The sequence below is a fragment of the Tenebrio molitor genome, chromosome 4, assembly GCF_963966145.1.
Source record: "Tenebrio molitor chromosome 4, icTenMoli1.1, whole genome shotgun sequence".
In the NCBI taxonomy this organism is placed as follows: Eukaryota; Metazoa; Arthropoda; class Insecta; order Coleoptera; family Tenebrionidae; genus Tenebrio; species Tenebrio molitor.
The window spans coordinates 2509613-2532770 of record NC_091049.1 but is presented as its reverse complement, the minus strand read 5'-3'; the positions used below and the strand labels follow the sequence as shown (position 1 = coordinate 2532770).

Below are 23158 nucleotides of genomic sequence, written 5' to 3'. Positions count from 1 at the left end.
TCACATAAAAATCAGACAACTATTTACAACTAGCCACAATGTATTTCTCTTTATTTATTGCAAATAATTTAAACAGGACATTCTACACAAACCTGTCTACAATTTTCAATATAAGTAACAATTTTTTTGGGGAAAGTGGAGATGTTTTATAAAGTGATGTTGCAGTAACGTCTCGAGGGGGCACTTGGATTTAACAAAATGTAGAAAAATGAAAAACGGGGACAAACTGTTTCGTGTCAACACCCTATGTGATTCTGTAACAATACCATTAAAGGGGGATTTAGGACGCGTAGACGGTGACATTATCTTCACTGAAGTTGCGTCAATCGTGTAAACTTGAGAATGCAGTTGATTGGAGCGCACCAGATTTAACGAAAAGCCTTGTCACGGTTAACATTCGTCGGTTCGCAGACTTCTTGCCGGTTTCAAGGTTAATAAATCTGGATCAATGTCGATTTCGTTTTGCGAGTCCTGGATCAGGTCCAGATTGGGTTCGTCTCCCAGGAGGATGCCGTCCCCGATCAGATTTCCATGAATTCCAGAAATTCGGTCACCGATCAGGACCGTCTCGTTGATTCCGGTGTCGACGGCTTCCACGTTGGTCTGGAAGGGACCGGGGGGCACGATCGCGGGCCACTCCAGACCCAGGAAGAGATTGGTGGGGGTCTGGTCGGGGGCGAAGCTCAGCAAGGGGCTCTCCAAGGGCGTGGAACATCCTGAAAAACAATTTATTGGTGTATTGACAGTTTGACTCGGTCGGTATGACACATGTCACCTGCCAGTTGTGACAGTCAGCTCACCTGGAATGGTCAAAGTGGGTCCTTGCAGTCCCCTCGAGTTCTTCTCCTGCTTCCTCCACTTGGCCCTCCTGTTCTGGAACCACACCTGGACGCGCGCCTCGGTCAGGTCGATCCTGAGGGCCAGCTCCTCGCGGAAGAACACGTCGGGGTAGTGGGTCTTGTGGAAGGCCCTCTCGAGCTCCTCCAGCTGGTAGTTGGAGAAGGTCGTCCTGTATCTGCGCTGCTTCCGCTTGGACGCGCCGCCGCTCACCTCTTCGTAGCTCTGGCCCGGGTCGCCGTGATAATCTGCGTTCAAATTAAATAAACGCAAATCTAATTAAGCGAGATGCGGGGCTAATTCGATTTGAGAGTGTGCACTCACCGTCGGCGCCGATTGATGCCGCCGCCTCCTTCTCTAGGCTGCCGAGGTAGGCGTTGAGCGAGTAGGACGGGCCGGGCTCGTCCAGGCAGTCCAGATCTCGACGGTGGTCCTGCTTATCGTCCATGTCTCGTCCATTTTTTTGTTAAACTGTCGTTATGTTTCCATTGTTGGCGGTGAGTGGCGAGGTTTTCCGCCGTTTTCCGCCACCCGAGGGCTTAGAGTCGTGCATTACGTGGGGATGAAGCCCCACAGGGCGACTGTTTTTTCTATTGAGAGCTTTTCCTGAGTTTTGGGGCTTCGCTGGCGGGAGGCGTAGGGCGTCACGTTGGAAAGTGCGCGGGGAGGAGGTTTTTCCTTAAATAATCGAAGGGAATTGCGCTCGGGCGTTTTTCAATTCCCAACCGAGTTCTCGTTCGTTTGTTGCGCTTTTTATTTAAGTACATTTGTACACAACGATTCTTAACGCATAAAAAAACCGGAAAATTCTTGTAAAATATACTTCTAACTGGAATTCTCCCGACTCTGGGGCAACTCCGATCACCTGTTGCTAAAAGAAAAACTAGTTACGACTATCTTTTTACGTTCTAAACTATCGTCTCATCTCCTCTAGCTAGATTTAAATCTACTTTCCAGATCTCTTTGGAAGTTAGAACTTCAGAAGGAAGTTTCTCCCTTTTTCTACATCCAACACTTGACACATTAAACACATTGCAGAACTGAAAGGAACAGGAAGATCCTGACCGGTGTTTCCCAGAATTGCATTGATCAGAACTGCCAACATGACGACCCCAAACGTTCATCAGAATTTTAAAAGGATTAGAATCCCTCCTAGCGTCCGCTTCTGTCAGTTGTTGACTAATGCGGTCGCTACAACTCATTTTTCTTCAGGTACCCTGAATTCATTATCACTTGCAAAACAAATATGTTGTGCAAGGTAATTATGTGCAATTCGTGTTTTTCCAAACGAGATAACAAACTATAAGTATGTATAAAACTTGAATTTTCCAAAGTTTTGATGATCTCATTTTCGTTTGATCCTCTGTAAACATTATTTCAACGGTGTGTTTGTCAGGCGATGTCGCTTCATTGGCCCACATAGTTTAGAATTAAGGTACAGGGTGATTGGAAATATTTCTGACATGGTAGTATCAGAAATTTGCTACCAACAATCCTGGGTGTACCTATTTCATTAAAAAAATCAATGGGATTAGTTGGTTGCCTACATACAAGGGGCTTTTAAAAGAGCGGGCAAATCTATACGTCACGAGCAAAAAAAACTGGTCGTCAAAATCATGCTTTGACACAACGGAAAACGCTCCATTGTAAAACGGTCGTAAATATCATAACCTATCATGTTGTATGGCATTAATTGTCATTTTTTTCTCATTTTTTTTTGACACTTTGTTGACAGTGTTGACATAGACATAATCAGGCAGGGAAAATGTTTAATTTGTGGCAATCTATAGTATTGCCGTTATAACTTTTTATCTGCTCCGCCCACTAAAATTGACCAATCAGAATCAAAGCCAGATTTAATCTGTACAACTTTTCATTACATTTGCCACGTAAAAAAGTTAAGGTTAGAATTTTGCTGTCAAGTCCACAATTATTGTTTTAGGTTCTAAAAAATAAAATGTCATTAAGACAATTAGAATGTCAGAAATGTTTACTGTGTAAATCAGATCGTCTTAACAACCTATTTGATTGGTAACTAAGAAAATGAAATGGGCGGGGCAGATAAAATGTTACGTTGTCCTTAGTATAACAAAATTTTGAAATGATATTGACGACCAGAATTTTTTGCTAGCGGCAGTAAAAGAGAAAAAAAATCTGTCCAATTTGCGAGTCAATAACTTTTAGGACTCTTAGTAAACGGTTAATGAAGAGAAAGTTACTGAGACGCGAGGAAATCTTAGGTACATTTTTACGAAAATTAGCAACAATAAACTCACGATGTAAATGTCAAAAAGTGAAAATTATATTGTAAATTACGTAAAAATGAATGGGAAGTAATGTACTATTGGGAGCATAAAAAGTGGGACATCAAATGTCTGTCAGTTTGAAAAATTCAATGTAGTTCAAGCTTTATTGTCATTTTTTTTTGACACTACTCTAGCTTGACAGTTTAAAAATGTATTTTTTTGTTCGACACTGTCAGAATTTGAGAATTTTCTCCTATGTGAACGGATTTTGCTAAATGTCACAACTTGTCAAAACGAAACGTCAAGCTAATTTTAAAGGTTTTAAGCGATTTGGAGCCTTTAAGGGGCTCGTCGAACAAAAAAACGTTGTATTTTTTGGCACGAGTGGGCCATTTTTTTTAAAGGCCCACTCGTTCCAAAAAAGGCCCAATTCTTTTGATAAAGGTAGATTAGATTTTGATTGGGACTTCGCATTAAATAAATATTCACTACGTGCTTACTTACAATCATTCCCTACAACCTAGATACAATACTTAATGACAACGTGAATCAATTCAAAGTAGAGTTAGAATCAAATAAGTGTTATTTCACATTAAAAGTCAAGACAATGACGTTGATATCCCACTTTTTTTGCCCGCAATAGTAAAGTCCAATTTTTATCCTTTTGCGATGACGTCATTATCTAGTAACTTTACGTATGTTTGAGCTAGGATCAGAAACAAATTTGAATTGATCATAAATAACTATAATGTTTCAAATTTGTTGACAATTGCTTCGAAAGGTTATGTTTGTAGTGAATGTAATAAGTAAAAGAAATTAAAAATTGTCAAATTGACAGGAGCATAAAATAACCTCAAAGTGACCATCAATAAATAAACGTATAATCTGTTTCAAAATCAAAAATCCACCACCTGTTGAATTAGGTTGGCAAAAACAAAGAAATTCCTGGAATAAATTTCAAAGTTGGCTCAACCAAAATTTGACATCGAACTGTTGAGTTTATTACGTAACAAAATAATTATTATGTACAAAAAGGTGGTAGCTACCATATTACACCTTTTGAGGGAAATAATAAAATGAGAATAAAAAAAAACACCATGAATTACGACCAAAACGACTGTCAACAGTTTTCTTTCATAACCCCACTTTTTGCGACAATTGCAAACGCACTAAAAACAAAAGTTGGCGACGTTGTCGGTTGTATTTTCGAGGTAGAATGCAGTGTTGGTGGATTTTTGATTTTGAAACAGATTATACCTTTTTTTTTTGTTTTTTTCTGTTTCTGTCGTTTCAATAAAGAGAAAGCGAGGAAGAAAATCGTGACGTCACCTCAAAAGGGTAAAAATTGGACTATATTTCGGACACGGAATCTTGGCCACAACTGCCATTTAACTGACAAATATGTGTGAACTGGCCTTTTTTGAATATAACCCAACTTTTGACTCGATAATGCCATTTCCCTGCCTTTTTGATGTCACAAGAAAGACTTCAAAGTGATTTTTAATAAATGTCATATTAATGACACTAATGATTGGTTTAGGTACATCTTTTTTTTTAGAAATGTCTAAAAAATGTTGGCCAAGATTCCATGTCCGGAATAGTACTATTTACTATTCCGGACACGGAATATTGGCCACAACTGACATTTAACTGACAAATATGTGTAAACTGGTCTTTATTGAATATAACCCAACTTTTGACTCGATAATGCCATTTCCCTGCCTTTTTGATGTCACAAGAAAAACTTCAAAGTGATTTTTAATAATTGTCATTTTTTAATGACACTCATATGACACTAATGATTGGTTTACATAATTTTTTTTTGTAAATGTCAAAAAAATGTTGGCCAAGATTCCGTGTCCGGAATAGTATATTGGGTTTAATATCGATTTAAAAATATCGGCGAAATTATTGTCGGCCATATTCTACTCGGTCAGCTGTCAACAATGTGGAAATTTGGCAATGTCGCGTAAAGAAACTAGACACGTCAAAACCTTTCAAACACCTGAATCTACTCCGACAGTCTTTAAGACTCACCCTCTTGGATTTTTTTAAAAAAAGTAATAATTTTGTCCGTCTACAAATAAATCTGCACAATTTACTACGTCAAGGACTGAACACTTGCGGTAATGCAACGTTGCCATATCTACTTCACGTAAATGTCAACTCAATTCACAATTTTTTAATTTCCAATAAGTTGAATATTTAAAAATCCAGTCCTGGCTCACGCTATAAACAACGTAATAACATAAAAATTTGTATTTTTTTATGTTAGGTGCTAGGTTAATTTCTGTTGGAATCAAATCTGGCGAAATCATTGGCCATAAGTAATAATAAGGGAGTCATTACGCTTTCAAGACACCTTGGTGTTATTTTTGCAAAAAACTACGAAAATTGTAGTATTTGAAAATTAACTGTTAGTCTTTCTCGTCTGAAGTTCTTGAAAATGAAGGTGAGCGATAACGCAAACAATTATTATAGCAAAATGAATACACATCTAAAAACGCATGTTAATACTTCAGTATAAAATACGTAAATTCTGCATTGTTAGACATTTAGTGACAACATGTCAACCAGTGAAGTCCACAAGTTTTACAAAGACCAAACGGTCTTCATAACTGGTGGTACGGGAGTCGTGGGCAAACTCCTCCTCAGAAAACTGCTGACCTCGTGTTGGCAAACGAAAAAAATATACCTCCTGCTGCGAGAAAAAAGAGGCAAAACGGCCGAGGAACGTCTCGACATTTTACTGGACAGTTACGTAAACACCTGTCACAACCCCTGTCCCGTCAAATGTGACATTTCTTGTTTGCAGTGCTTCCAGTCGTTGAGCCAAGACCGAGCGGAGTTCAAAGGGAAAGTGAGTGTCTTGAGTGGCGACTGTTGTTTGCCCAATCTGGGCTTAACTCCAGAGAACTACAAGATGGTACAAGCCGAGACCACGTGCATCATCCACACCTCCGCTTGTGTAAGATTCGACGAGGAACTGCGTCTGGCGAGCTACACAAACGTCAGATCCGTCCAAAGTATTCTGGAGATGGCCAGGACAACAAAGAATCTGAAGGTGATTTGAACAGAAAGTGAAGAGTTGATTTTTATTTGTGCAAAGGCTCTGTTGTACGTTTCGACCGCGTACTCCAACTGCGTCCAAGAGGGTGAGATCAAAGAGAAGTTCTACGAACCTCCAATGACTGCTGCGCAGTTGTTCGACAGTTTGGAGGCGATGGATGACCAGATGGTGCAGACCAATCTGGGCCGGTGAGTGGAAAAGTGCTCTTGGAAGGAGTGGGCAATGGTAGTTTCTTGTAGGATATTGGGCGAGTGGCCCAACACGTACACCTTCACCAAAGCCATCGCGGAGCACGTGATACGAGAAGAAGGTGGAGACTTGCCTGTTGGTATCCTGCGCCCAGGAATAAGTAAGTCTCTTGGTGTCGTCAAAGGACGCGAGATCTTGGGCCTAGTTGTAGGATCAGTCAACGAGCCAGAACCAGGCTGGACGGACTCCTTCCAAGGCTTCCAGATGCTCGCGATGGGCATCTACACCGGCGTTTGCCACTGCATGCTCACTCGCAGAAACGGCGTCGCCGCCCTTGTCCCTCTAGACTACGTGGTCAACCACATCCTGAGCGCAGCCTGGGACATCGGAACGAACCCCGCACAAGAATCGATCTACAACTACGCCGGCTCCAAGACCAACACCATCACCTGGGGTAAATATCTCTCTTGCACACGCTGAAAAACCTGCAAGGTTTTGCCAGGTGAGTTCTTGGACCTCGGCGTCTGCACCTTCAGGATGTGCCCCAGCGTGCTGAGCGTCTGGTGGACGTTCCTCATCACCACCGAGAACAGGACGCTGTGGAAGGTTTGCGAGCACTTGTTCCAGAACGTTCCGGCGCAGCTCGCAGACTTTGTCTTGTTGTGCTTAGGCAAGCAGCCCAAGTAAGATCACACGAGTGGGGCGAACAGTGCTTAGGGTTCTTTCAGAATGGTCAAACTGTTTAACAGGGTCAATAAGGGGTGCGAGCTTGTGGCGCCCTTCACGGTCAATTCTTGGACGTTCGAACAGACGCGCACCGAAAGGCTTTGGGACAAGATGAACCACGAGGACAGAGAGGTGTTTCCGTTCTGTATGGACCAGTTGGAGTGGAGGAACTTTGTTCAGAAGTGCTTGATAGCCGCGAGGGTGCACACGATCAAGGATCCCTTGCATACTCTACCCAAGGCTAAGCGAAGACACGTCTTCTTAGGAGTTCTACATTATAGCACTATTGTTGTTTTGGTGGTTCTAGTTTACAAGTTCATTTGGTTGGTCTTGAACATTCTGTTAAGGTTCTTGGAGTAACAATGTTTGTATCTATCAAGTCTTCAAAATAAATACACCGCAGACTAAGAAATTCTTCTTTGTGCTTCATTAAGAGTGAAGTTCTCCTCTGACATCCATTAAGACAATTCTGAAGGCGTCAAAAACATTTGTGGTCAAGTGGCTTGCTTTGACGCAAGGAGATCATACCTGCTTGACTACAAACTTTCTGAAGGTTCGATATAGTTAGATACTTTAGTCATTTCACTACGATGTATTAATTAATTAAAACTTCTAATTAAGTAGTGAGTGCCGCAGTAGCTTTATTAGTACTAAATACTAATTAGAAGTTTTAATAATTAATACATTTTATTGCAACAAGATTACTAAATTAATTCCTTCATCTTAAATTAGTAAACTAAAAACTTCTGTTTTAATTAAATTAGTAAGCCCCCGTAGAGGCTTCCAAAAATTGCCGTAGCGCACGATATTTCACGTGCACATGGCGGGGTATTGGTTAAAGTTTTCAACTAGCAATAATCGCACCTCGGATAAACCTCATCGGTTACGATATTGCCACTGCGCAAAGCTGAAGATAGTAGCGTTGCGTCTGCCTTTTATCAACAGGCAGGCGTCACCCCGTGGAAGTCGTAAGCGGTAGCGACATCTCTCGAGTTTTCAACAAATCACAGTTAAAAACACGACGGAGCGGCATAGGCGTTCCCAACCACCAATTTAGATTGTGATAAAATAAAAATTAGTCAAATTTTCTGCAATAGCGATTTAAACTAAAAAGTAGTGTTTGGCGTGTTGTAAAAAAATTCTTACAAAACAGAATTTGATAAGAGATAATGAAAAAATGTGGCATCAAAGGTGACTGGTGTAGTTTAATAATAATAATACTATAGCCCCTCTAATACTAAGTATTAGAGGGGCTATAAATAATACTAATAGTATCTTCTTTGAATTTGATTTTTTTTTCATTCTCTGTAAAAACAATAAAATCGATTGCGTTTAATTACATAAAAATAGATAAAGATTTTTATCGGCTGGTTACAAGAACGTCTGAGGAATTTCCCAAGATTATTATTTCTTTTTCCCCACGATAAGCTTGCGTAAATGACATTGGATTAGATTTATCATAGAGAAATATTTGTCCCCCTTGAGTGCGCCGCCCCTGAAGCGATTTGTTGATAAACAATTGGTGAGCTGTCAGCGTTGACAGTTAACCTAAAAATGTCGAGCCATCTGCAAGGGGGGCGCGTGGACATCTCCCTCATCCAAACGTCGGCTCGCACCAACTTGATCAACCTGTTGGAGAGATGCCAAGGCCCCAAAGCCATCGTATGGGACAATTCCCTGGCGGGCCCCGTGGGTCTGATCGCCCAGTACGCGGTGCTGCGCGAGCACTCCGTCACGAAGATGTTCCCCTTGAGGCCGACGCCTCTCCCCGAGACAGACGTCGCTCACGTCATCTTCATCACGCGCCCCAAACTCCACCTGATGGACTACGTGGGCTACAACGTCCACGCGGACAGCAAGACCAAAAGCGGCTCGAAGAAGCAGTACCACGTGTTCTTCGTCCCCAAGAAGAGTCTCCTGTGCATGGAGAGACTCAAGCACAACGGGGTCTTCGGGAGTGTTAGTTTGGTGGAGGAGTTTCGGTGCGAACTGTTCCCTTTTGACTCGGATGTGGTGTCGATGGAGATTTCAGAAGTCTTCAGGTAAGCCAGTGGGATTGTTAATTGTAGAGTTAGTTTGTATTTTGTGCAGAGAGTATACTCTGGAGAACGACCCGACTTATTTGTACCAAACCGCGCAAGCCATCGTGTTCTTACAAAAGCTGTACGGGCCGATTCCGCGGGTTTGGGGCAAAGGTGCCGCCGCGCGCCAAGTGTGGGAACTGGTGACGCGGCTGCAGCGCGAGAAGAACAACACGAACGCGCCGTCCAGAGCCAATCAGACCTCGGCGATCGATCAGATCTTGCTGATCGACCGCTCCGTCGATCTGATAACCCCCTTGGCGACGCAGTTGACGTACGAAGGCTTGATCGACGAGATTTTCGGGATTAATAACTCCACGGCCAACTTCCCCATCGACCACTTCCTCAGCAGCGAGGAGCGCACGTCGGAGTCGCTGTCCGAAGACAAGAAACAGATCATTTTGAATTCCGCCGACAAGCTGTTCGCCGACATCAGAGACAAGAATTTCAACGCGGTCGGGGCGTACCTGTCCAAGCAGGCGAAGGCGATCACCGCGCAGATCGAGAACACCCAGGAGAGGTCGGTCCAGGAGATGAGGCTCTACGTGCAGAAGCTGCCGCAGATCTTGGCCAAGAAGAAGGCGCTCGCGCACCACACGGCCGTCGCCGAGTGCATCAAAGAAGTCACCGACAGCTACGAATTCTTGGACACGCTCCAGACGGAGCAGGAGTTCCTCAACTGCATCGAGGTGGACAAGGCGAGTCCGTACATCGAGGACATGATCGCGAACGCCAAGCCCCTCGTCAAAGTCTTGAGGCTCATCTGCCTCCAGTGCATCACCAGCTCGGGGCTCAAGCCCAAAATCCTCGAACACTACAAACGCGAGCTGATCCAAGTAATACAATCATTGAACCACCGATTTCGACAATCTCTTGTGATTTCTCTTAGGTGTACGGGATGCAGGCCTTGTTGGCCATAACCAAGCTCGAGAAGGTCGGACTGCTGAAGGTCCAGTCGGGAACTAGGCAGTACACAGTCCTGCGCAAAGCCCTCCGACTGACGATGGAAGACACCTCCGAGATCACCCCCACCGACATCAGCTACGTCCACAGCGTGTACGCCCCCTTGAGCGTGCGACTCGCCGAGCAAGTCACCAAAAACGGTGGCTGGAAACAGTTGCAAGACGTGTTAGGGTTGCTGCCGGGACCCACTCTCGACGAGACCCCAGCAGTGCCAAACACGCTGGCGCAAAATAATTCCGACGCCCCCCAGGTGGTTCTGGTGTTTTTCATCGGCGGGTGCACTTTTGCAGAGGTTGTTACGTTGTTTAGCGCAAAGTCGAGGGTTGAAATGTGTCATTGCAGATTTCCGCGTTGCGCTTCCTATCGCAACAGGAGGATTCGAACGTCGAGTTCGTGATTGCCACAACTAAACTGATCAACGGGACTAGTTTTTTGAAGTCCATCATAGAACTGTGAAAAAGATGGAAGGACACGTCGTTTATTTTACTGTGATTTAGTCCCAAACGTTGTAATCTGTTGCTGTTGTTCTAATTAGGCGAAAATTTGAGGTTATGTTACAACATAACTTGGCTCGAAGTCAAGTCAACAAGATGTGAGGTTATGTGGCCTGCCCCCAGGATAAATTGTTTATTATTATGTCCCAACAATGGCAAACACACTTTATTATCATTTTTATATGGTTTTACCGCAGTTTAGTTAGTTTTCGCAATAATCTGTTGATGAAACGAAAAATTGAGGTTATGTTGAAAGTCAAGTCAGGTCAGGACGTATGCGTAGACCTTATTTGTCCACAAATATAAACTCTTACGCTTCGTTATATATAATAAATAAACCATTTTTATTATCATACATATCTTTTCTTATTTTTTATAAAATCTCCATTGACATTTTGGTGTATAAAAATTATCTGTTTGACCTTACTAACTATAATATCTATCAACATAATGGATCACTTCAAAACCGACTTCTACCATAATAAGAATAATGATCATCCACTCCAGTCTGATGTGGTGCTTGTCGCTAAGATGCGACGACAGAAGCTCTATCAACTCCACACAGTGATTAATTTTTTCGTTCATAACCTACAAAACAGATTTATTTAATGCACATGTCGCGTTTCCAACTCACTTTAGTCCTCCTGGCAATTGCAAAATAATTACACACTTGATTGTACAAAGACTCGAGCTGCTCGTTTTCCCAGTAAAAATCCGGCGTGTCTAGAAGATCCGAGCTTAAATTTATTAGATGCCTTAGCGCGAAAAGTTCGCCGTGTTTCCTTAGAACCTCCTCTTGTGACATTTTGATTTTGTTGCCTCTTTTCAAGTCTTCAGTGACAAATTCGATTGTATCGATGTATCTCTCAAGGGAGGCCTCCCAGATTGCCAGTTTGACGGAAAGCGTCATCGCGTTCGAATATGTGTACTTATCCAGAGTGATTTCGGTGCTGTCCGCGGTGGCAACTAACAGATCTCCATCTTTATCGAGGGCGCTTGGCAGTCCTTCCGCCTGGTGCCTATAATTCATCAGTTCATTCTCTTGCTGGACCAGGCGTTCCGAGTAACTGTCAGACTCGTATTGCCGTAAAAATTTCAACACGTTACTGCTCTCCAAGTCGGTTACGTTCCACAACACGACACTCCCCTCGCGGAAGAAAAAAATCTCCCGGGGCTCGCTCTCGACTTGATATTTCGCAACCGCGTGCACCACATCTGACGTGTTTTTAATAACTTTCGGTTCGTACAAATCTAGTTCTTTTAGCCCCTTAATCAACGCCTCGAGATCGTACTCCTCTGCAGTCGCAAACGCCGCAACGCTGTACAACCCCGGAGGTCTGCTTAACTCGTCCTCCAAGATTTTTTTCTTCCGAATCAATCGCTTCTTCAACTGGAGGGCGGAAATATTGTCCTGAATCCCGTGCGAATCCGTCGTGATGGATCTGGAGCCGGACAAAACTCGATTTTGAGTATTAAAAGTGAGGTTATGTTGAAACGTCACCGGCACGCCGATTTTACCACAAAAAGTACTTTTACGCGCGGTGTGGTGGAGAGACACGAGTTGTACAGTTTCTCGGCGAGCTTTGCACGTGTTAATTACACTGAATCCGATTTTGAGGAAGAAATTTGCCATTTTTTAGGTTGGACAAGTTGGGTTATGTTTTGAAAAGTTCTCTGGTGGTCATTTTCTAAACTAAGTTGGTGAGGTTAGGTGAGGAAGATGAGGCTGTTTGGCGCCCTTTGTAGGAGGAAACATATGCCAAATGGGCACATTTGGCGCGGAAAGGACCGTTTAAGCAAGCCCGTCACTATAAGTGACGTCCAACAATTACGCAACGATTTCGAGATTCAAGAAAAGAACATGTTCTACTTGAGGCATTCGTACTTGACTCCAGTGAGTCCACGGTACTGCTTTCTTTACCATTAATAATTCAATGATTTGATTAGGAACAATCGTTCGGGCACGCTCGAGAGCTGGGAAAACGCGAAGAAAATTTTCTCAAAATGATCACTCGCAAGAAGGACTTCAAAGACAATATCACCATTGAGTCGGTGTTGGGGCACTTGAGGTACAAAGAGGCGTGGGACTAGTTAATTTGTTAAATTTAGTACCTTAGGATTGTGAATGTTAGGAATAAAAATAATTGAGGTTATGTTGTTTCAAACAGAACTCAAATAAAACTATATATTTGGATTTGCTCAAGGGCACATTTATTAACAGTAATAACACAACTAAAAAAATATTATCTAAGTTGTGGATGTGAATAATATCTACAAGAATAGCAACGTTAAAAAAATAATTTATAAACAAAAATACTGAGGCTTTTGTATCTTCATCACAGTTAGTTACTTAAGCGCTGTGCAACATTTTGGTCCATTGGAACTGATCGTCCCCTTGTACGTCCTTGCGGTACAATTTTTTCCCTTGCGCCAAGACTTCGGCGAACTGCGAGACGACGGGGTCCCACCCCACAGAAGCTGCGCCGACGACTTCGTCGCCGTCCAAATAGAACGAGACGAATTTGAGCTTTCCCACGTCCCCGATGTAAACAATATCGTCGTACTTGCCGTGGCCGGCGTATCTGAGACTTTTCCCGAACAACTTGGTCCAGAAGTAAGGAACGGCTTCAAGTTTCCTCGCCTTGCCTAGGATATTCAAGGCGGCGATTTTGCCGTGGTAGTGCGCCAGAGGGTAGTGCCCGATCGCCGCCTTCTGGTTGTGGTGCGACCAGACGGGGGCGTAGGCGATGTCGCCGCCGACGTACACGCTGGGGTCGTTGCTCTGCAAGTACTCGTTGACCTCGACGGTGCCGTCGGGCCTCAGCTCGACGCCCGAGCCTTTGAGGAAGTCGGTGAGGCAGCTGCTGCCCACCCCCATGACCACCAGGTCGGCGTCGAGAACCGTGCCGTCGACCAGCTCGACCTTGGCGACCTTGCCGTCGCCGTTGTCGATGCAGCGGGTCATCCCCGAGTTGGTGACGAAGTGGACGTTTTTCTCCTCGAAGAGTTTCTTGAACGCCGCGCCCACCTCCTCGCCCACCAGGGGCTTGAAGGGGACGTTGCCCCTGGCCACCACCGTGACCTTCTTCACTTTGTCCACGCAGTAGCTCGCCGCTTCCAGCGCGACGAAGCTCGCGCCCAGCACCACGACCTGCAGGTTCTCGTTGAGGAGGGCGTTGGTGACGCGGGAGTGCTCGTAGTCGCGCAGGACCACCACGTTCTCCAGGTCTGCACCCGGGATGTCGGCTTTGTTGGCTTTCAGGCCCGTCGCGATGTACAGTCTGTCGTAGCTGAGCGTTTTTCCGTTACTCAAGTTGACGATCTTCTGGGTGGTGTTCACGCCTGTCGCTTCGACGCCCTTGAACACGTCGATGCCGTTGTCTTTGTAGAACTGGTCGTTTCGGAACTGCGCGTTTTCGATGTTGAAGTCCATGCTCTTGCTGACGAGGACCCGGTCGTAGGGGAGACAGTTTTCTTTGCAGACTAGGCTTATCTCGCCGGAGAAGCCCTCCTGGCGGAGGGTCTCGACGCACACCGCTCCCGAGGGGCCTCCACCTATCACAACGATGTGTTGCGCCTCTCGATTGTCGCGTTTTGTCATGGCTTTGACGCGCTTGTTGCTCTCCAGGTGGGTGCGTTTGGCGCGGACTTTTACCTCGTCGTTTTCCACGCTGACTTGGTAACATGGCAGCGAGTCCACCCCTGCAAAAGTTACCAAAACAATACAAAAGTATTCTTATTAGGTACAGTTAAATAACAATATTAGATCCTCACAAAAACCTCCATAAAAGCTTGCGAGGAAAAAATCCAATCAAGAGAATGTAGGTACTGAATCGAACACATTTTTTTTGCAATATACATAACTTAATTACAATAACATGTAAGAGAAATTTTATTCCTCATTAGCATAAATGTCTTGCTGTAGCGACATTTCTAGTAAAACTTAAAACAGGTTAAAAGGCTCAAGAAGAATTCACAGTAATAATGAACAAGAGGATTGTTTTCTAAGTATTTTATTGACCAATCACAAATGAAATGAAACTGGTATTTTTTTTATAAATTATCGCTGGGGTCTTCCAAATCTCTTCGGTTCGTGATCTAACCTAACCGCAAATTTCCAACAGAAAACAAATTATTCACAGTGCAGGTAGATTTATTAGCCGTTCGTTACAATAAAATGATTGAGTTTTTAATAATAATTAAAATAATTAACGGTGAATAAACAATTTACAACAACAACAATGTTTACCGAGTTATGCTGCAATAAATACCAACAAAAATAATAATTAAGTCCAAAGAACACAATATAGAGCAAAAATATAAACATGTTTGCATAATTAATTGAAAAATACAAAACCAAACGTAAACAAAATTAATAATAATACCGTAGATAAGGGGCGGCTATGACTTTCACAGCGTCTTTGCTAACTCAGCTAATAAACGTCAAACAACTGTCACTATGAATCAAATTTTAACTCAAAAATGTTTTTTTCTTCGGAACATAAAAGATTCATAATTAAATCGTAATGGTGTTTTCAATAAAGAGAATGGACAGTGCTGTTGCCTGTTTGGTTTCAGTAAAATTTTCAAATTTAAATTCAAACAAGTACTGTCGCGAGCAAAAAAAAATGGTCGTCAAAATCAAGCTTTGACACAATGGAAAATGCCCCATTGTAAAATGGAAGTAATAGTTATTTAAACATTAAGGGAGGTAACTAATATTTACCTGTCGAGGACAAGTTTGCCCCCGAGCGATAGCGAGGGGTAGCAATAGAATCCAAGACTGGTTAAATTAGTTACCTCCCGAATTGTTTATAATATTTTTTCCACTCTCAAAGTTATTTTGAACTGCATATTTTCTTTTTGATGAATTTATTTTAAATATTTGAATAAAATATTAGTATATCTGTTGCCGGTTGCTACGACTTTCATCACACAAAACGTCAATATTAAAAGCGTCGTGTCAAAAGTTTGTAAAATGAATTTGAACAAAATTAAACGAGAAATGGAAGTTGCTGAGGCTGCAAACGCTTCATGTTCCTTCCCCCTGCCACAGAAATTGAATAAACGTTACCATAAGGCATATTAGTGTTTTGTTTGGTTTAATTTTTGTCACTTATTTCCCCGAGGGAGGTAAGTGGTTACTTACATCCCGTCGTTAATAGTAACCAACGGTAGGTCAAAAAAGTTGTACCTACATCCACCAAATCAATGTCATAACAACGTACTTACCATGTAGAGAGTGGAAAAATATTATAACCTATCATCATGCTGTAGGTATGACATTAATTGTCATTTTTTTCTCATTTTTTTGACAATTTGTTGACATGAACATTTTTTAATTTGTGACAATCTAACCAAATTTTGAAATGACATTGACGACCAGAATTTTTTGCTCGCGACAGTATATGCAACCCAAAATACTTCCGTGCATCCAGAGCATCTGAAAGTCTAGATTTGGAAATACGTTTCAAAATTCAAAGCCATCCATGATCTAAATAATTGTTGATCGCACGGTATTAGTCCAGGACTGTGGTAATCAAAATACATATACCGGGTGTTATGGAAGTCCACGTAATAAATTTAACCACAAATAGGAGACGACTCGTTAAAATAAAAAAAATAAATTATTTATCACTTTTTCCGCAAATTCGTCGAAAGAGTTAAAATTCATACCGACTCATGTGTTTTAACATCCATTGATAAACGAAGCACGAAAAAAGAATTAATATATACTCATTTTCATATAAATGTGCATCTAAGCAAGCCATGAAAATCTGATTTTCTCCCGATTTGACTAATTTTTCAGTTTTTGTCCATTTTAACATCGCTGATTTCAAAAGCAACGTTACGTCTTTTTACTGATTAAATTAAAGTAATTCTTATTTGTTTTTGTCTGTGTATTTTTACCAAGTAAAGATTTATTGGACATGATCTTCATAAATGTGACTTTTGTAATGTAACTAAATTAAAGGTGCTTTTACAAATGCACAGCCCACTTGATGAACATTTATATGAAATCAATTACTTGATTAAAATATTCGAATGAAAAGAAGTGAAAACTGTTGGTGTAAAACAGCGGTCGTTTTTTCTTCATAAAATTGTTTTTACCGCACAAAAACATTTTCACGCACAATAATATTTGATTAAAAAAAGATCAATATGTAAAAAAATGTTCATTTTAAAGAGTTGGTTCTATTGGTGATTAAATTTATTACGTGGACACTCTGTATTTATATCTTTATGTTACAAAAAATATACATAATGTAAACAGGTAAATTTTTTTTCTATTTCATTAGATTATAGTATGTGACTCATGACTGAAATTTTAAATATTTATTAATTATTGAAAATTGAAAATGATTTGGGTAGATTTGACATTTACGTGAAATAGATGTGGCAACATTGTACGAGGTAATAGATAAAAATGATTTTTATAAGGCTAGTAAAAACTTAACATAAATAAATTGCGATTACAAGAACTTTCGGTGGAAAAAAGCAGAAAAAGATAGAAAACAAGTGTAGGTTTAGGTTGCGGCAAAATAAGTGAGAGATTTTTTTATTCATATTTTTATTATGTCATTTTTATGTTTTATTATTTATACGAGGTATCTAATTACTTCTGTCTCAATAACGGAATGAATGCACTAACTCAACTAATTACCAGCTACTACTTATAGTCCGTGCTTTTTTTATAATCAATTGTCAGTGTCAAAATACAGAGAAAAAGACCAAACTGTATGTTAAAAATCATTGACATTTGGTCCAGTTCTATCTCAATTTCACCCTAGATTTCCCCTAGATCATTATTGAGGTTATGTTGCATATGTTATATGTTTATGATTATGAGTGTAAGACAAAGACACGTGTTTAATTTAAATTTTCAAATGTGACAATCGGTGACAATTTCAAAAGTAAAGTTTCAAACGTGATTTATAAAATTCACTGTTTCGAATTTTCTGCCAACCTGAACACACTTTGACAATTGATTATATATAAAAAAAAAGACAACAGACTTTATTAACAAATCATTGAGCACACAAAACATTTCTATTTGTGACAAGATTTTCTGTGTCATGACATTATGATATCGAGAAGAAATTTTAAATTGGTGTAAGCAGAGAGTAGAATTTTGCACGTTTTATCACTATAAATCAATTTGATTGGTCCAAATTTGAACAATGCTGCAATTTGATTGGTGAAAAATTTTCGAGTTGGATTGTCAACAAGAAAGTTTACGATAATAAATGTACAGCGTGATCAACAATGACTGGGTCTGTGGGCAATGAAACAATTGAAAAATACTGGTGTTTTTTGTCTCGTAATTCGCACTCACTCAATTTTTTAACTTGAGACGACATTAAAAACATTTTTGGTTATGCCGGTTATGTTTATGCTATTACAAAAATGAACCTTCGATGGTAAACTTCAAATTTATCAAATTTCATTGTTAGCAACTCTCTGTTTGTTAACTGTTATGTGTAAAAGCGAGGAGTGTCTAGTTAGTTGATAGAAAAAAATTATAGAGATTATTAGCTAATTCTTGTCTTTATCTTTATCAATAATTGTATACAAATTACATCAAATAAATTCGTCAATGTTTCAGGTGACTCAATTATTTTTGATTTATAACGTGACAAATAAATCGTAATTGCAACTACGTGAAAGTAATAACTCACTGTCTTATTTTATTACCATTAGCACAATCCCATGTAGGAATGAAATGCGCGTGTAGCTGTTAATATTTGAATTTGGTAGGTAGAGCTCGTGCCAACTCTCATGATCGATGACGCAGAAACCAAAATGCGTACCGACGCGGCTGTACTATTCGAACTAAAAACATTGGTACTATTTTTTCACACTTTACAGATTTGTGAGCTAATTTATGTTGCTGTTTATTTGGCGACAGGTCTCTAGACAATGTCGGGCATTCTAGTCCAAACCGTTGGACAGTGCAAAATGCAAATTTGGCGCTACCCTGAAAATTTTAACCAAACGACAGACGTTTTTAGGTTTCACTTATCAAAATTGGGCTCCGCCTTCGCGCAGCTTTTGTCAAGGTCATCGATCATGAGAGTTGGCACAAGCTCTAATGGTTGATGTTCAAATCTAGCAAATGCCATTTTTTCTGTTCATATGTCTTCAGGGGACCTTCATTTTTATAAAACGAGTATCATATACAGTCGCGAGCAATAAATTTTGGTCGTCAATGGCATTCTTTGACGCATTGGAAAATGCTCCATTGTAAAACGTTCGTAAATATCATAACCTATCATCATGTTGTGACATTAAGGAAATTTTTTAAATTTGTGACAATCCAACCAAATTTTGAAATGACATTGACGACCAAAATTTATTGCTCGCGAGTTATAATAATCTAAGATTCTAAGAGATAAGCTTTCTGATCATGGGATATTATTAAAAGTCATCTATTGAAGGAGACATTTTCGTTAATTGTAAATTTAGGAATATTTTCTATATTTAAAAAAAATATCCCTTATTTCACCTTTTCCCATAGATCTGGTATGGTCGGACGTTATAGATGTATATTGGGGACTTGTCGTTAAGTTGGCACTACCAGGAAAAGTAACTAGGCGGGCTTACAAGGTATCATAAATTTTAAGCAACCTCGAGTTTGACAATCCACACCTAAAACGTTTTTACTAATTTTTTCAAAGCAAAAATGAATTCTTCCTTGTGCACGCAACACTTTTTGGCCAACTTTCTTTGGAAGTTCTCTACTATAGTCCAATTTTTACTCTTTTGCGATGACGTCAGTATCTATATGTTACGTATGTTTGACTTAGGATCAGAAACAAATTTGAATTGATCATAAATAACTATAAATGTGTGAAATTTGTTGACAATTGCTTCGAAAGGTTAAGTTTGTAATGAATGTAATAAGTGAAAGAAATTAAAAATTGTCAAATTCACAGGAGCATAAAATAACCTCAAAGTGACCATCAATAAATAAACGTGCTTTTTTTTGTTTTTTTTTTCTGTTTCTTTCGTTTCAATAAAGAGAAAACGAGGAAGGAAATCGTGACGTCACCTCAAAGGGGAAAAAATTGGACTATAATACGAAAAATATGTCACTTTTGACAACATTTATTTTGATTATTGTAATCGATATTTTAACAGTGTCTTTTACAGGTTGGTGCAATAACATTTTTGTAGGCTTATTATAATCCAGTTTACAATTATTATTGTGCCACGTGCAGCATCTCCACGAAAAAACTCTTTTACATTTCACTTCAATAAACATGTGGCAACATTGCATCTGAATTCACCTCTAAAACGATTTCAAAGTAAACGACATGATTGTCAAAAAATGTGTTCATCATTTGAAGGTTTCCTTTAATTTCCGGTCCCTTTTGCATTTTAAGTTCTTCCATGGGGTTCCTACTTATTATTTCTAATCTTGTTTGTGATTTTGTTCGAGTTTCTTGTTCTTTTTTCCCCTTTAATTTGTATTAAAATGTCAACATAAATTTTTAAAAAGTCTTGACACTTCCGTACAACTAGTTACTTACTTTACTACTGATATTAAGACAACAATTTTACTTTATTATACTTTTGCCGAACTTACTTTCAAAAAATAATTTCCTTCTTTGAGAACAAAGGAGATGTATTTTCATTTTCACGTTACATAACCTCATTCAACTCTTTATTTTACTTACTTTTTTTATTTGTTTATATTTTTCAACTCTCTTGCGTTTTATTAACACATCCAACCTTCTTCGTCTGGTTCTTAAAATTGATTTAACTTTTGATTAACCCCTACTTTTTTCCTGCCACTGGTTTTTCATTTATTTACCGATTCTTTGCTTACATGTTTACCCACTTTCTGCCCAATTATCCCTTTCTACTGACCTTCAATATATTTTACACCGCAAAAAAACCAATGCTGGATAATAATTTACTAAGGTTAAAGGTTAATTACCTAACTTCTGATCAATAATTTCTTCCGTTCATCAATCAGATACAAACACCACTGTCACCCATATTAATTCGAAATGTTTTATAATAGTTATTTATGCAACGAGGCCTTAAAATCCTCGCTACGCTCGTATTTCAATCTGGCCTCTCGGGCAATTAGAAAAGCCCAATTTGCACAGAAATGAGTTGCATACAAACTTTTATTGTTTGAAACGACGTCCCCAAAGCTTCCAAATCTATTAAAAATGATTTCGCATTTGCTTTTGACAGTTTTGACAAATTTTTCAAGAAATGTCACTTTGAATGTGTTGTCTAGGGCAACGGTTGGTTATCTGCTATTTTTTGCTTTAGAGCAGTTTGGAGGCAGTTTACAAAGGAGAAAAATGAGAATTTATGACAGTTGAAAGAAATAAAAAATATTCGCTACTTTTTCCGGCGACCAAAACATAATTCATTCGATTTCATTCAAGCAAAATAAAAAAGCTGATTACATTTTCGATTAATCATCAATTTATGTCACAAATAAGGGAATCATAAAATAATTCGATTGGCCTCATTTCGAAAGGATTAAAAGTTTTTGGTGTTTTCGTAAAAGGGTCTGATAAAGTGTGATAAGAAGGCAATAAAAAAACCTTTCGCAAATGGCGCCGAAGATCTAAATTATTTTACGAAATGTTCGAAAGAAAATCAAAATGGACGAAATTGTTTCGACGACATTATCATTTTAATTTATAGATACATTTTACACTCGTTCTAAAAATACTGTTCTTTGATGTTACGTTCCTTTCATTACAAATAATCTCCAAATATTTGGAAATTGCATATTTCACAATAAATTCATTTTTGTTTGTTCCACGTTATCAACTTGTTTACTCTTCCTGTTTTTATTGATAAACATAAAATTGGTTCCGCGTTCGAGGTTCAACCATTACCTATCTTCAAAAAAATAAATAAACAAAACCAGTTCCTGTTTCTTCTAGATTCTATTTCTTTTAGATTGTTCGAATGAAGATAAAAATTCCGTCGCACTCAGAAATGTTATTCGCATTCCCGCACGCCCCACCAAATACATCTGGACGCTCCATAAATGTTCCGAAGGCCTTATGCGAAAATAATTCAAAATGTAAACTTGGCAACCCCACCAACTGGTTTCAATTAATTGTGCTAAAGAAACTGCGCCGCCGTTGGATTTTGCTGCATTTCAGTGCGATTCCCACAGAACAATACAAAACCAATTAATATGCGACTACTTAAGTAGCCTGCGATTAGTTTCTGCCAAAGGACAATAAATAACAAGTAATTAGCGGTCGTTTTGTTAGCAAAACTACTTAGAATTAACGCAGTCCTTGAAATGCGCAAGTCATTTCCTTCAATGCGATTTTCCAAAGTTTATCTTTACCTCATGATCGACTTGGGCAACTCTGCAACTGTGGTAAGTCGACGTGTTTGGGTTGTCCCACCGGAGGGCGCTACATGCACGACTAAGCACAGCGGCTTTACAACACACTTAAGTCGAATTTTTCCTATTGATATCTCGCAATCATTCGACGTGCATCAAGTTTTATGATGCAATTGCGTTAATTGACCCCATAAAGAGATCGCTATCAGAACACTCAAAATCTCGAGATAAAAGCTTCGCGCAGACAATTACCACAATCCGCTGTTAATAAAACCGAAATTGGGTACCTGGATAATCCTCGATGTCGCCGTTGAGGATGTTGAAACAGGCGCCGTGCCACTGGCAGCGCACCCTGCCGTCCCCGAGCGCGCCCCCCGACAGCGGCGCCCCCAAGTGCGTGCACTTGGTGCCCAAAGCGCTCAGCTTGCCCTTCTGTCGCACCAGCAGCACCTTCCCCTCGCCCAGGTCGAACGTCTTCATCTCGTTGTCTTTGATGTCCGAGTCTTTGCAGACGACCCCCTCGACGTAGTCGTCATCTCTGGCGGCGTCCGTTGCTGAAAACCACCGATAAATTTGTACGTATTTCAAGGCGTGGGTCGCCACAGAAAGAGCGGTGTACATGGCGCCCCGCTGATCGATGCACCGTTGTCAAGACTGACGTAAGGGAGTGTGGTTAAGTTTGGTAAACACGACAGAACGCTTGCCTCGAACGATCAGCTTGATTCTGCAGCGGGCCCCGCCGCTGACGCTCATTCCCGCGGCCACCACTCAGCTCCGGAGAAGACACAGCAGTTTGAAGGTTATGTTTATGTTGACAATAAAAACAAACGAGCGTTTGACACTTACAGCGGGAAACTTCAACTTTGGATGTCGAGCACCCCATCGTTGTTGGTCTTTTTGTGGTTATGAAACTGAGCAAGACATCAAAAAACGGTGCGCTACGCGCGCTTACTTTACGCCGACTTTCTAAAAGTCTATCTAGTGAAAGGAAACGTTTCATTGTGCTATCTTGTATGACGTAATAGTGGGCCAAGGTTAGACGTGACAGAGAGGAAATACCGGGCCCCAGGCACGTTCCGAGATATTAAATCACTTGGAAGTTCTCGACGGACAGGGCCGGAGTGGCCCAGGAAGAACGGGCCCCAGGTTCAGGTATCGTCCACGCGACAAGCGAATTTTAGTCGCTCAATTGAGCAGAACGTTAAAAAGGTGTT

General features: G+C 40.4%; 6 protein-coding genes and 1 non-coding gene across 9 annotated transcripts; 3 read left to right on the top strand and 4 right to left on the bottom strand.

Annotated features, from left to right (window-relative positions):
* Window positions 1-15: 15 nt before the first annotated feature.
* On the bottom strand, window positions 16-3229 carry LOC138130010 (homeobox protein ARX-like). 2 transcript variants are annotated; one of them, XM_069046371.1, is made up of 3 exons: window positions 1162-3229; window positions 801-1112; window positions 16-716 (listed from the first exon to the last, which is right to left on the bottom strand). In XM_069046371.1, the coding sequence occupies exons 1-3, from the start codon at window positions 1283-1285 to the stop codon at window positions 391-393; spliced, it is 762 nt and encodes a 253-aa protein (XP_068902472.1). In that variant the 5' UTR covers window positions 1286-3229; the 3' UTR covers window positions 16-390. The 2 variants fall into 2 exon arrangements, with proteins under 2 accessions (XP_068902472.1, XP_068902473.1); XM_069046372.1 differs by having other exon boundaries at window positions 17-716; window positions 801-1085; window positions 1162-3228.
* Window positions 3230-4061: 832 nt separating this feature from the next.
* On the top strand, window positions 4062-7494 carry LOC138130006 (fatty acyl-CoA reductase wat-like). The gene is made up of 8 exons (XM_069046359.1): window positions 4062-5535; window positions 5635-5844; window positions 5899-6147; window positions 6193-6341; window positions 6393-6502; window positions 6548-6796; window positions 6845-7025; window positions 7071-7494. The coding sequence occupies exons 1-8, from the start codon at window positions 5530-5532 to the stop codon at window positions 7426-7428; spliced, it is 1512 nt and encodes a 503-aa protein (XP_068902460.1). The 5' UTR covers window positions 4062-5529; the 3' UTR covers window positions 7429-7494.
* A 342-nt stretch (window positions 7495-7836) lies between these two features.
* Window positions 7837-7977, bottom strand: LOC138130047 (U4 spliceosomal RNA). The gene has a single exon (XR_011159482.1). It is a non-coding gene; the product is annotated as a U4 spliceosomal RNA (small nuclear RNA).
* A 339-nt stretch (window positions 7978-8316) lies between these two features.
* Window positions 8317-10961, top strand: car (vacuolar protein sorting-associated protein 33A). Its single transcript, XM_069044022.1, has 4 exons — window positions 8317-9110; window positions 9160-9985; window positions 10039-10404; window positions 10455-10961. The coding sequence occupies exons 1-4, from the start codon at window positions 8623-8625 to the stop codon at window positions 10566-10568; spliced, it is 1794 nt and encodes a 597-aa protein (XP_068900123.1). The 5' UTR covers window positions 8317-8622; the 3' UTR covers window positions 10569-10961.
* LOC138127912 (required for meiotic nuclear division protein 1 homolog) lies at window positions 10917-12239 on the bottom strand. The gene is made up of 2 exons (XM_069044030.1): window positions 11241-12239; window positions 10917-11194 (listed from the first exon to the last, which is right to left on the bottom strand). The coding sequence occupies exons 1-2, from the start codon at window positions 12237-12239 to the stop codon at window positions 11033-11035; spliced, it is 1161 nt and encodes a 386-aa protein (XP_068900131.1). The 3' UTR covers window positions 10917-11032.
* Window positions 12240-12326: 87 nt separating this feature from the next.
* LOC138127926 (large ribosomal subunit protein mL63) lies at window positions 12327-12800 on the top strand. The gene is made up of 2 exons (XM_069044053.1): window positions 12327-12500; window positions 12554-12800. The coding sequence occupies exons 1-2, from the start codon at window positions 12327-12329 to the stop codon at window positions 12695-12697; spliced, it is 318 nt and encodes a 105-aa protein (XP_068900154.1). The 3' UTR covers window positions 12698-12800.
* On the bottom strand, window positions 12795-22969 carry LOC138127908 (apoptosis-inducing factor 3). Of its 2 annotated transcripts, none has more exons than XM_069044024.1 (3): window positions 22791-22969; window positions 22232-22498; window positions 12795-14308 (listed from the first exon to the last, which is right to left on the bottom strand). In XM_069044024.1, the coding sequence occupies exons 1-3, from the start codon at window positions 22942-22944 to the stop codon at window positions 12957-12959; spliced, it is 1773 nt and encodes a 590-aa protein (XP_068900125.1). In that variant the 5' UTR covers window positions 22945-22969; the 3' UTR covers window positions 12795-12956. The 2 variants fall into 2 exon arrangements, with proteins under 2 accessions (XP_068900125.1, XP_068900126.1); XM_069044025.1 differs by lacking the exon at window positions 22791-22969 and adding an exon at window positions 22649-22782.
* Between the last annotated feature and the right edge of the window lie 189 nt (window positions 22970-23158).

Coding starts and splice junctions, on each gene's coding strand:
- LOC138130010 (XM_069046371.1), bottom strand. CDS start 1,285: ATGGACGATAAGCAGGACCACCGTCGAGATCTGGACTGCCTGGACGAG. Junction 1,113..1,161: donor GGCATCAATCGGCGCCGACG/GTGAGTGCACAC, acceptor TCGCTTAATTAG/ATTTGCGTTTATTTAATTTG. Junction 717..800: donor ACCCACTTTGACCATTCCAG/GTGAGCTGACTG, acceptor ATTGTTTTTCAG/GATGTTCCACGCCCTTGGAG.
- LOC138130006 (XM_069046359.1), top strand. Junction 5,845..5,898: donor ACATTTTACTGGACAGTTAC/GTAAACACCTGT, acceptor TCTTGTTTGCAG/TGCTTCCAGTCGTTGAGCCA. Junction 6,797..6,844: donor GACCAACACCATCACCTGGG/GTAAATATCTCT, acceptor AGGTTTTGCCAG/GTGAGTTCTTGGACCTCGGC.
- car (XM_069044022.1), top strand. CDS start 8,623: ATGTCGAGCCATCTGCAAGGGGGGCGCGTGGACATCTCCCTCATCCAA. Junction 9,111..9,159: donor GAGATTTCAGAAGTCTTCAG/GTAAGCCAGTGG, acceptor TATTTTGTGCAG/AGAGTATACTCTGGAGAACG. Junction 9,986..10,038: donor ACAAACGCGAGCTGATCCAA/GTAATACAATCA, acceptor GATTTCTCTTAG/GTGTACGGGATGCAGGCCTT.
- LOC138127912 (XM_069044030.1), bottom strand. CDS start 12,239: ATGGCAAATTTCTTCCTCAAAATCGGATTCAGTGTAATTAACACGTGC. Junction 11,195..11,240: donor CAATTGCCAGGAGGACTAAA/GTGAGTTGGAAA, acceptor TCTGTTTTGTAG/GTTATGAACGAAAAAATTAA.
- LOC138127926 (XM_069044053.1), top strand. CDS start 12,327: ATGAGGCTGTTTGGCGCCCTTTGTAGGAGGAAACATATGCCAAATGGG. Junction 12,501..12,553: donor GGCATTCGTACTTGACTCCA/GTGAGTCCACGG, acceptor TGATTTGATTAG/GAACAATCGTTCGGGCACGC.
- LOC138127908 (XM_069044024.1), bottom strand. CDS start 22,944: ATGAAACGTTTCCTTTCACTAGATAGACTTTTAGAAAGTCGGCGTAAA. Junction 22,499..22,790: donor CAAAGTTGAAGTTTCCCGCT/GTAAGTGTCAAA, acceptor GGTGGTTTTCAG/CAACGGACGCCGCCAGAGAT. Junction 14,309..22,231: donor CGACATCGAGGATTATCCAG/GTACCCAATTTC, acceptor TAACTTTTGCAG/GGGTGGACTCGCTGCCATGT.